Source organism: Lepisosteus oculatus, chromosome 13, assembly GCF_040954835.1.
Source record: "Lepisosteus oculatus isolate fLepOcu1 chromosome 13, fLepOcu1.hap2, whole genome shotgun sequence".
NCBI classification, from domain to species: domain Eukaryota; kingdom Metazoa; phylum Chordata; class Actinopteri; order Semionotiformes; family Lepisosteidae; genus Lepisosteus; species Lepisosteus oculatus.
The window spans coordinates 6,130,387-6,142,375 of NC_090708.1; the positions used below are offsets into that span (position 1 = coordinate 6,130,387).

General features: G+C 35.9%; 1 protein-coding gene across 2 annotated transcripts in view; it reads left to right on the plus strand.

Moving 5' to 3' along the window:
* The window catches only part of LOC107079100 (NACHT, LRR and PYD domains-containing protein 1a allele 5), a 28,235-nt gene extending 16,633 nt beyond the window's left edge, over window positions 1-11,602 (plus strand). The window contains exons 3-16 of one of the 2 annotated variants that reach the window (XM_069197540.1): window positions 245-277; window positions 601-639; window positions 1,799-1,828; window positions 2,066-2,113; window positions 3,081-3,124; window positions 3,388-3,440; window positions 3,528-3,745; window positions 4,325-4,575; window positions 5,503-5,637; window positions 5,994-6,129; window positions 6,870-6,920; window positions 7,498-7,575; window positions 8,672-8,953; window positions 9,847-11,602. In XM_069197540.1, the coding sequence (XP_069053641.1) occupies window positions 245-277; window positions 601-639; window positions 1,799-1,828; window positions 2,066-2,113; window positions 3,081-3,124; window positions 3,388-3,440; window positions 3,528-3,745; window positions 4,325-4,575; window positions 5,503-5,637; window positions 5,994-6,129; window positions 6,870-6,920; window positions 7,498-7,575; window positions 8,672-8,953; window positions 9,847-9,866 (1,418 nt within the window). In that variant the 3' untranslated portion in view covers window positions 9,867-11,602. Of the gene's footprint in view, window positions 1-244; window positions 278-600; window positions 640-1,792; window positions 1,829-2,065; window positions 2,114-3,080; window positions 3,125-3,387; window positions 3,441-3,527; window positions 3,746-4,324; window positions 4,576-5,502; window positions 5,638-5,993; window positions 6,130-6,869; window positions 6,921-7,497; window positions 7,576-8,671; window positions 8,954-9,846 lie in introns of both variants that reach the window. The other variant, XM_015360929.2, reaches the window with a different exon arrangement.
* Window positions 11,603-11,989: the final 387 nt, after the last annotated feature.

Here is an 11,989-nt window from a genome sequence, read left to right on the forward strand (position 1 = left end):
AATGTTTTCAATAAATCTCAAAGACATTCATTGAGTATCATCAAACACCAGGACTTTTACCCCTGTAATTTCAGTTGCTCAGTTATCTTTACAATAATCAACTTTATATTTAATAATTTCATGCTAAAAGCAGGTCACATCACCTGCATTATTTAAAAGTACTAAACTTATATGTAATGCTATATTTCTCTTTTTTTCTTCTAATGTTATTCATTATTAAATTTGCACAATTTTTCTTAAACAGGCAGTGCAGTTGAAAATGAACCCAGTAGCTCAGGTTTGTACTCTTTTGCATTTTATTTACTTTTCTCTTACTATTTTTGTGTTATTGTAATCTGTGTAACTGTGTGTTTGAAAACAGTATTTTGATCTTTCCGTGGGGCGTCCTGAGATCCAACCCTATATTCATTTTTCTACAAATTTATAGAATTCTCACTGATCCAGTCAAACCTTTGGCATCTTTGAGATGCAAATGGTTCCTGAGTGTTTTCAGTACCATTAGAATGGATAATTGTTTTGTGTTTTTCCTTTTATGCTTAAAGCAATTGCTTCTGTCTGTAGCGATTTTATTTTTCATTTTTAAGTTAATGTTTTTGGCAGAAACATCAACAGAAGACAGCTCAGAGGACGACGAATCTGGTAAGTGCTTCAAATAATTATTTCTACATTTTAATGTGTTAAGCCTGTATAATTTTTTTCTTCATACTGTACCTTAAAATAATAAAATATTTTTATCTGTTGGCATTTTAAAGTGGGACCAGAGCTGCTGTGTTTTGCAGCATATGATACAGATAATTCTTTATCATTTATTAAAGCTCAAAAGAGAATGATAATGAAGCAGGTAAAATGGACCCCTTTGGATTTAAGAAAAAAACAAAAATTTTGTAGTTAATCATTTCACTTAGTTCTCTCCAGTTCAGAACTACAAAATGGTGAGCAAACTTTAAATGTACGGTACATAGGTTCATCTGAAATTTGTATTCAATAAATTACATTGTGTTTGTTGTTTAAATAAAAATAGTTTATGCATATACAAACTGATCTGTCCTTTGAAGAAATCCTTGATTGGAAAGTCTAATTAGTCCTTGAGTCTCAGTTGCTCCCCTGCTCATCTGTCCAGCATGTAATTAATCACTTAGTGGAGTATGGAAACAGTGAAGGGCAGCAGAGTCTTGTGAAAATGAAAGCACCTGCCACCTTTCTGAGCAGAACAATGTGCTTCTGGCAGACGCATTGCCGAACCACAGAATCTGGCCCTTTTCTTTTTCGATGTTTGAACATCACTCTCAGCAGAATGCATTTGGAAAAAGCCAAGTCATGAAATGCTAATTGCATGTATGGATGGATCATGGCAGGACAGTTGTTATAATTTTAATAATTTTGAAGAAACGTACTCCTGCTCCAAAGTAATATATGTAGCGTTTAATATAAGCTCTGAAGGTACAGCGACATTTTATTTCTTTCAATTTTAATTCGTTAGTACACCTACGCAGTAGTCATTGCATCGACATTTAAGTCCATAACATTTAGGACACAATGATCTATTTCCAGTCTTTGGAATGATCATGGTGTTTTGGTGTTTAAACTAAAACCTAGGAATCAAAATAAATTTGGGGGCTTTGTATTTACAGATCATGCTGCACCTTTCCTTTTTTCTTGCAACCCATTTACCAACTGCTTTATAATTCCTGGTCAAAATCTGACTGGGAGTGTTCATATTAAGCTCATACGCTTAATGTTTTGTAATTGTGAGTTGCAGAAGCTTTCAGTTGTTTTTCTTTCTTTTTAAAAGAAAAAGAAGATGCAGACGAAGGAGGTTCAGATCATGGTAAGAACTATTAAGTTGTTAGGTTGTTAAGTGATACAGGGAAGATAATTCGATTTGTTTTTCAAGATGCCCAGATTTACCAGATTTCTATTGGATTGCGTCCATGTTTATGATTTGAAGTCCAGAAGAGTATTTTTTTTAAAAAAAAGACTAATTACAGTGACAGTACAGTTACAGTTTTATGGTTCTCAGAAAAGGAAAGAGATTTAAACTGATGTTATTAATATTCATTTGCAGAAAACAGTGCTGAGAGAGAATCGCAAAAGGATGGACATAGTTTTGGAGGTATCTTTATTTTTTATCTTCCTCGGGTGCTTTCATTGGATTTATGGGCTCTAAATTTCATTTCAGAACACCAGAAAGAAGATAATGGAAGTCAGTGCTTTCAAATGTTGCTTCTCTATTTTCCATTCCTGTTTAAAGTGAAAGCATTTGATTGAAGTGTTTACTGCCAATCTAAATTCAAGAGTGTTAGAAAGCCTGGTGAAATTCCAAACATCTAAAAGATGTATTTTAACATTGTTAAAGATATAGATAATACTTTACATACTTGTACTATTTTCTTAATGTACTAGGATAACAAGACTGCTGTCAGTGTGGTGGAAGTTATTCTATGAATATTGTCATAATTGTCATAAAAATACAATTACAGTTGTTATCAATAGATAATAAGTATATATATGCTAGATATTTATATATGCTAGATCATTTCTGAAGCTGAGTGAAACATAATACAATTTCTCCACCTAACATTACCTCTTGCCTGATTCCCCTTGTGTATTTCTCCCAGTTTTCACCTTGATTTAATAATCTTCATTATCACTGCTTTTCTAAGCCAAGATTAATGACTTTCATTGTCACAGCTTTACTTGTTATGAAAAGTCTGTGAAACTGCAAATGTTGCTTGTTTTTATCGCTTTCAAGCCTGGTCTTTTTGAGAAAATGCAAATGAGAATTTATTTGCATTCATTACCATCCTAGTGAGAGTTGTTGGTTTAAACTATGAAAATATCAAATTTGTATTAGGGTTAAAACCTTCACTTGTCACGTACTTTATGTTGATAATGAGGTTTTTCTACATCTAAACATCCATCTCATTTACTATAAACATTAATGCATTCTGAAAGAACAATTCAAGGAAATCCCTCTTCTCAACAGTATACTCCTAATAAAATCAAATTAGATTGGATTGGAATCCAAGCTAAACCAAGCTTTCATGAAAAATGTTTTTCTAATGAAACTTTTTTTTCAGATGTTTACATCACCCCATCGTGTAAGAGGTGTAACGCTATGCAGGTAATGCAGTGCTGTTTGTTAAGCATCATTTTAACATGGCTGACATAAATAGGAACCAGGAGAAAAAATGGTTAATACTTCCCAGGAATAAAACTTTAAATAGTTTAAATTGTTTTGTACAGCAATACAAAATGGATGCTGTTAATAGATTTATTACAACACATCCCATATTTGCTTAACATTATATCACTTGTTTAAGAGTTAGAAAAAAGAAGGTGTGAAGAGCTGTTGTTGCTAGAATCATTTTCCTGTTATTTTCACAGACCCAGTGCAGTGAGCGTGTAACTCCACGGAAACTATCAAGGGGTCGTTTGCTGTAAGTGAAGTTTATATTCCCGTTTTTCTTTACACATAATAAGGCTTATCTTTGAACTGAACTTTACTTTTTCGTTGCTTTTTACAGCATGATACTGCAGGATGAAGGATCCTACCAATGTTCAGTCACTGGTTTGGTGTTCGAAGTCTCGGGGAAAGTTAATATTAAATATTCAACCCTATCGTGGAGCAAGTTTGGAGAATATTTAAAAGACTCTTGGAAATTTGCTGGACCTATTTTTGATGTGGAGTGTGACCCAGCCATCCTTAAAGCAATACAGTTTCCTCATTCCCTGTGTCTGGCTGGTAAGTTGCAGAGGATTGATACTGTTGGTATCATTTATTACCAAAGATTTATTTGAAAGATTTATTACAAAACTATCTATAACAGCTGGCACAGATCAGTAAATTCTTGGTCTTGATCAGCCATGAAGAAAGACAAAATGGTTTTAAAACGAAACCATTATATAATATTTTGATAGTCTCTTTGTCCTTAATCTTTTATAGTCACAACAAGCTGGTTTTGCTTATTTTAAAGCTTTTCCTTATTGAGCACCTGAATGAATCCATGTTTCCCAATCCTGTATCCTAAAGGTTTGTCAGATCACTTAAAAAAAGATGTACCTTATTCTACCGCTCTTAAACTGTTATAGTATATATCACATGCTGCTCAGCCTTCTACCACAAACAACTCACAAATCCGCAATACAGCTGTGGGATTTCAGAGAACCCGTAAAATAATGTAACTGGAAATGATTCTTTTGTAGGTTTGTGCTGTTCATAGCTGATCCTTGTAACAGAAATGTTATGTATGTGAAGGTTGCCCTTGCAGAGCGTAAATGAGGACGTGCGTAAGGTGAATGCGAATGTTTTGTGTTGTGACAGACCAGGAACACGGCATGACTTTTGGCCTTCTGCACCTGAAGAACAACTCCCCCATCATCGAGCCTTCAGCTGATCACTCCGGATCCCACATTAAATGGAATGTGACATCATTATCTCCCGTTGGGCCCATAGTTCAGACATCACAGCCTGTTGAACATCATGGAGTGGTTCTCGTATATAAAGTGGTGGATCACCATGCCTCGTCATCATTCCGGGTGTATTTAGCCACCAACAATCACTCCGACATCAAGGTAAACTGCTGTATGACCTTGCAGTTCACAACCTGATCTCCTTTCTCAGTTGCCGGGACAAGCGGAGCTCAGCACACTAGCCGGTGTGGAAGGTTAATGAAGGAAGCTCGTGTGACTCATGTGATGTCAGTGGGTTTTTTTTTCATTTTCATTTGTCAGTTCTGGTTGTCCCTGCCATAATGGTGAAAGAAGTGTAGGTACCACAAGAAACCTTCGGCGTTAAATAAGAGCTGAAGGTAACTTCTGTAGTAAGCTTTCCTCCCTGTGGTTTGGCAGACCGAGAGTAGGGCGGTGACGCACTAGGCTGGATTCACAGTTTCTGCTCTAGTTTTTTTTTTATTTTGGTAAGAAAATAAAAAGGTTGGAACTCCATGTTCACACGTGCCCTGTCCAAAAATTACCTTTATTTGAATTAACATTTAGGATTTATGCCCAAATCAAGTATCCGCCTCAGATATCATAATAAAACATACTGTATGCTGGCTTGACTTTGTGTCTTGTACTGGCTTCCTATCAGAACAACATGTTTGAAAGATTTTGTTTGATGTCTGGGTAGAGGAATTCAATATGTTCCCTCTGTGGCAGGGGTCTTTTCCTTATTTATACTACATAAATTGTACGAAACTGAAAACAGTTCAACTTGTTTCAGCACAAAACCTAGGAGGAAGTAGGAATGATTCTTAAATGTCACATTCATTCTGTTTGAAAAAGCAAACATATTCTTAGTATTAAAGAGGATTACAATTAATTAAACTGTTCAGTGCCTCATATGGAGTCCCTGTGGTCAAGTGTACATGAAGAGACGGGTAATTGCCACAGTCTTTCATACTAAATACGTCGGTGCAACTGTGGTTTTTAACAAAATTCTGTTGAAAGTCTTTCCCTTTTGATTTCATTTAATGTCACTGTTTTTCACATTTCTGTCAGGATATAGAAAAAGAAGTCAGGCATTCGAAGAAAAAGTACATCAAAATGGAAAAACCACCAACTTGTCTAAAGCTCCTGGAAGAAAAAAAGAAATACAGGCTAATCAGTGAACCCGAGGCAGACATTACTCCAGAGGTGTGATTTCTGCTTGTAGCCTTGAAATAAGAAAATGTTTATTACTCTGTGAACCTGTGATTACCTGTTGTGTTTTTCTTTCAGTATATATAGCGATATTGTGTGTTATAGTAATTATTTATTTATTATTTATATAATTATGTGTTTTTTTTACTATTTTATATTATAGTTCCTTGGATTTCTTTTGTCCTAAATTTCACAGTCATAGTAATGTGGTTCTGTCTGATCGAGTTCACAAAGGTGTGGTTTCCTTCTGAGAATGTGTTGCCTATGCACAGTACAAGAATTGTACAGGTTTGTGTGCTTCAATGGCAATTTAAAAAAAAATGTTGTTGTTTTTTTTTGGTTCCTCCCAGGGCATTCAGTTCACGTTAGCGGCTGTCAAATTTAAAGGTTATTTTGAGGTTTATTACGAACAGTCTCCGCCATTCAAGCTTTCACTGATGGAGGCCGATTCGGACCAGACTGTTTGGACTGCCACGCTTCGAGAATGTACGTTCAGCCCCTATGTTGCATGTTGCTGCAAAAGTGGAACTAAAACCCGCTGCAGTTCTGAGGTTCAGTGGGTGAAGAGCAGCGCCTGTCCCTCTTGACTCCTTCTGGCACTTATTGTTATTTTCTGTTCTGTCGGTTCACTGGGAAGAACTTCCCTTTGGTTTAATAAAATAATCACATTTGCACTTAAAACACTTATAACTTGCACATACACTGTACTGCTTTTTAGAGTAATCTGTAAGGTGTAAGGCAGAGACCAGCTATGGAATAGAGGAATTTAAAAAGGAATGTGAGAATTCTTCAGCAGTTTAGAATTAGTGTCTTTATTGTCCCTTACCTACTTGTGAATTCATGAACTGTGGCTGTAAGATGACTAGATCTTGAACTGTCCCAAAATTTGAATTTTTTTAGCTTTAGTCTATTTTTTCCTTTCGCTTTAGTTTGTTTTATGGCATGTATGTTTATCTTGAGCACCATCGACTTTGGCTTTTCCCTTAAGTTGCCTAACTTTTAAAACTACAGCAATATTTGCATTGACCGCGGTGCTTGTCTTCAAAGTTGGCGCTAAAACGAAGTGTTAAATGTCGTGTAGATTGCTGCATATTATTACAAAAGCTCTGAAGTCACTTGTAATATACAGAACTCATGAAAACATTTCTGATTTACATTTCCAAGACTTAAGAATAACTGTAATGCAATATTTCTAATAGACTAATAAGTATTTTTTGTATTTTCAGGTGATGTTGAAGCAGTCAACCTCGAGGAAACATCAAAGAGAAGGACAAATGGTGATTTTCAATGCATTTTAATGCATGTTAAAAAAGTGATGTATGGTTTTCATTTTCATCTTTTAAAAACATGTATTATATGAATAGTTCTGGTGAACATTTCTTGTTAGTGGAAATAGTTTCAGAAATGTTAAGAATTATGTGGTGATAATAGCCCCAGGAGCTTGCATGCAGTAGAAAACAGGATGCAGTGCTCTGTGGGTAGGCAGAACAGTAGATGGCAGGATTTACATGTGTAGAGTTCAACTTGTGAGTCTGCAGTAGGCACTGGTCGGTGGTGGTGAGGGAGGGTGGAGTACAGGAAATTGGACAGTGAAGAAGAAGCATGACCAGCTGGCCTGCAGCCGAGGGAGAGTGAGAAGAGAGAGGCGAGAGGCAGGAGAGAACGTTGTGGTGGAGAGATCAGACACCACAAATGGGAGTCTTAAATTGCCTCTTAGCAGGGAAGGTGTAATCTTCAGAGTTAAGGAAGGACCAGGCAGATTTTCTTCTTTAAATGATTAAAATTGATTGATAGCATTTAAAAAGGAAACACAGAAACATGTGAGGTGTAACTAACAGCTTCAATTCCTAAAAGGTACTAAAAGAAGATCAAGCAGCAGTATGTCTGAGGAAGAAAACCCTAGCAAGAAAGGCAGGTGGATAGACAGTTCAGGTAATATTTCTTATCTCAATTTATCCAATTCAAATCTTTTTGTTAGGCAGTTAGCACCATTGTGTGTTCTTTAAATGATACAATACAATACAGTACCTGTACCATTTGGAGAATATGTCCAGGATTGAGAGGTGATATATAAATAGTATTTCCCTGATAGTAATTCATTCATTTTGAAAATTGTAATAAGAAGGATGTTATTTCCAGTTATAATATCTCATACAGATTAATAATATCTGGCCTGGCTGAAATTCCCCCAACCTCATAAATTGTAGAAAGGAGCCTGTTTCATGCTCTGTTCCCTTTTCTGTCTGTTGTTGTGGTCTCTTTGTTGTGTTGAGTGTTGGTGCCACTACCCTATTCATAATATTGTTCTTCTAAAAGCAGATGCTCTGACAGTATAACTGAGTTCAAAAATGCAGAAGTAGTGTGGTACTGTGATTTAAGGAACATCAAAATGTGTTGTTAGGGCTGTGTTACATTTGTGTTATTGTTTTTTTTAGATGAGAATTCTCATTTTAAAGGTAGCTGTCTATCAAAGGGCACAATTAGAGAGTATGTAAAACTATGTGCCCGTGTGTTTAAGGCAGGGGCCTACAAATCTGGTCCCAGAGAACCACAATGCCTTCTGTTTTTCTCTCCCACCAAGGTCTGAAAGAGGTTATTGGATCAATCAGCTGATTAATTTGGATCAGTTAACAGGTTTTTGAAGCTCAGATTTAATATTTAAAGCTGCCTATAAACTCTGAAGGACCAGGTTGACACACTGCTGTCTTACAGGATCCAATGGTGTCTGCTCCCAGTGGATTTGGCCTTGGGCTTCCACAATCATCCTGAATGCCCCTAAAGTTACTTCCCACTTGTATTTCTGCTTCCTTGTATTGATCTTGAAGACACCCCCTGAGCTGGGTTGGTTCATATCTTTCCACATTAAGAACACCTGAATTAAATCCCATGTAGTCTTCTCTGTTCAAGGTTGAAAAAGATGACCTTAGTCACATTGTCTGACTTTGCCTTCAGACCAGAAATTCGCCTGGCTGTTCTCGTTTGCACTCTGTGTCTTTAGACTACTCATTTTTTGTTTTTCTTGTTGTAGATGGCCCGAAGAATGTTAAGAATTCAATTATAACTGATCAGCAGTTAATGGTAATCGCCAAGTGTATGGGCAAAGAGTGGAAGCAGCTGGGGATCTCCTATCTCAATCTGTTGAAGAAGGATATTGATCAGAGTCAGGCCAAAGACGAAGACCTGACGATACAGAAGTTTAACATGCTTGATGAATGGAGAAAGAGAGCGAAGAATAACGCAACTGTGACACATCTGTCCAACATTCTCGATGGCGAAGATGTTCCCAACGAAGTCAGGACTGTCTTGGAAAGTATGTTTCTATCGCCAGCAGGAATCTGCAAAGTTCAGCAGTTTGTAGTTTTTTTTCCTTGTAAGACCTTCTCTGAACCAATCCATTTCTGTTGAACTTGGCCTCAATATACACAGTTAGGCTCAGCTGTGCCTCTAGTCTCCAGTGTGCCTACAGTTAAAAATATTTTTTATCTTTTCATCTGTCCTAATTGAGATGAAAATAGAAGCAAAGTATACTTTAAAGACGTGTGATGTTTTCAGTTAGGTTTAAAATATTAAATGCACATAATCCCTTATTCCCAATCTTGTCTTGTCACAATAAGTTTGCATCATGTTAGATACTGTGATGTTAGGATTTACAGGTTTCGCTGATGCTAATTGGCCAATAAAAGCCATTAGTTCCTCTTAAACCTAAAGCACTCTGCAAACTACACACAATAGAACCTTAAATTACTGCAGAAGTGTGTACTTATAAAGTTTAGCCATGTTCAGAGAAAGCTAGAATGGAAAATCAGATAGAATAGCTGGTTCTGCCAATTGCTAATATCTGCACTTTTATCATATTTATATCAGTGGCTTTAACAGTAAATGAAGATATGTTTATTCATATTCCCTCTGTCTTGGATCCTGTACATGTTATGGTTATTTTAAGATATCTGATGACTTATGAATTCCAAAACTTTATTCCTCAGAACTAGAAAAGCAAGTTTAGATCTGACATTCACTCGTGGTGACAAATGATTAAAATAATGCTTTTCTTAACCCCAGACTCTTTTGAAATGCATGCTTTATAGGGGAAAGCCATATCAATCTAAATTGGTCTCAGAAATTTTTTAAGACTAAGTTGTGTTTTTGCTGTATAGCCTGTTACAGATAGGATGTAAGCTAATTGGATTTTGCCCTTTCTTGTAGACATGTCGAATGGTTGTTGACTTGATCTCATGGAAACTGATCCACTTTTGAAGGGCATTAGAGGACTAAAGTAGCCACCGATAAGCAGGATGGAAACTGATGAACAGAAGCCCTTATCTGTACTGTGGCTGATGCCTCCACAGCAAGAATTACGTTGTCTACTAATGGTTTAAAATGGACGTCGCTGGTGCTGTTATCAGAACTCCTTTGACAGAAGAGTGGATACTGTGACAAAGAGCTCTTCCACGACATGCTGAACACTTTTTTAATGATTTGTACAAAATATCTCGTAGATATTGAATATGGAAAAATACGAACTTTGTATAGTGCTCAGAGAATGTAAATATAAATATTTTTTTACTTTTGCCATTAAGAAGACAAACCTGTGTTTAATTTGGGAAGACATGCTGTTTTACTTATGTATTTTAAGATTTCTGATGTCAGATGTCCACACACACTTCCGAAAGGAATGGTGCAATTGAATTTTAATTTTGTGTTTATTTACATTTTGTGTTCCTTTCCTAAAGTGTCCAAATGGCAACTATTACAGAGTACTGTGTGTTACATTCCAGTTGAGTGTGCTTAATCAGACAGATCTTGGTTAAAAAGCATCAGTCAGTCAACCTGCCAACTCAACCACTACAAGTTCTGGTTCTCTGCTTGATGGCAGCTCTTTAATTGATGTGAATAATCTTGTTTGTTTTCAGCAGAAAATGACGTCGGTGTCTGGATTTATAATCTGGGGCCTGCAGGTGGATTACGGTATTGACTTTTATTTTGATATGAGATTGAGTTTTTACTTGAACTCACATTTTTCACTCTGCAAACTGAAAAATCAGAGTAAAAAACATTAAAAGTCAGTTATACTCAAGAATATATACAGTACTCAATGAACTGACCTACATTAAAATAAAACATTTCAAGTAGAAATGTTAATCTTGGCAGTTTATAAAAATAAATGATTCAAAAGAGAACTGGGATACCATGTACTGTAAATAATTTCAAATGCTTTGTCCCAAAAGTGTCTCTTTCAGGGAGACACAAATGTAGCCTGAATAATGTTTATCAAACAGTAGCAGAACGCTTTTATAAAAGGGATGCATCTTACCTAAAGACCTTTCAGAAGTTTTTTAACTGAAGCTTGAGTGGTTTGGATCAAGGAATGATATGTAAAATACAGACAACAATATACAGAGTTCCTTATTTCATACTTGGTGCCGCTGATTCCTTTATTCTTTTCTACAAAAGAATGTTCATGTTACTGTCATTATTCTCTTTGGCGGGGTGGTTATTTTTTTGTTCTTCATAAGAAAGTAAAACCACAATTGTAAATCATTGAACGTTTATGTTAAAGACCTTTGAATAAAAAAGTAGCATGTTAGCCTGAAAGATTTTTTTCTTTCATTTTAATTTAACTTTTTCATTAAAGTTAATTTTTTATTGTTTTTATCATGTTAGCAATCAGCATTGTCATATTCCTTTGTTTCCCACTAGGCTCATGGAAGTTTTCTGAATCATATTTTAAATGGCAGTCCTACATATGATGTACTGTACCATGGCTGTAATTTCAGTTTTGTTTTGGACTCTTCGGTTTGCTGCAGAATAACCTTTCTGTTGTCACCAAAGAAAATCTAGTTTCACTGACATTGTTAGAGAGACAGTGTGACATTATACTTCTGGTTTGTGGCAGTGTTGTTTTTGTGTTGATAGCGCCGTTCTCCAATTGAGAGGAAAAATAAAAACTGCATTTACTTAAGCACAGCCAGATAATACCTCTTTTACCATTTTTACCCCACTTTTTATTGACATCACTACTTAGGGTGTATCATATTCTGTGGAAACAAAATTCCATGCAACTATTTGTTATGGTGATAAAGTATTGAACTATGGACTGTATTGATACTGAACAGTCACTAATAAGTTAAATCGGCCTCTTTCTGGGAATATCTTGAATCTGCAGAAAAAAATGGTTGCTTTTTTTGTAATAAGGTCTAGACCTAGGCCAGACGTATTGAATAAACAGCATAATGACCACAAGTTGTAAGTGCAGTAAAAGTCAAATTAATGCCAAAGAGACCAAGTTGTAAAAAAAACACAGCTCAATCACTTAAGTACAGTTGCAAGAAAAAGTTTGTGAACCCTT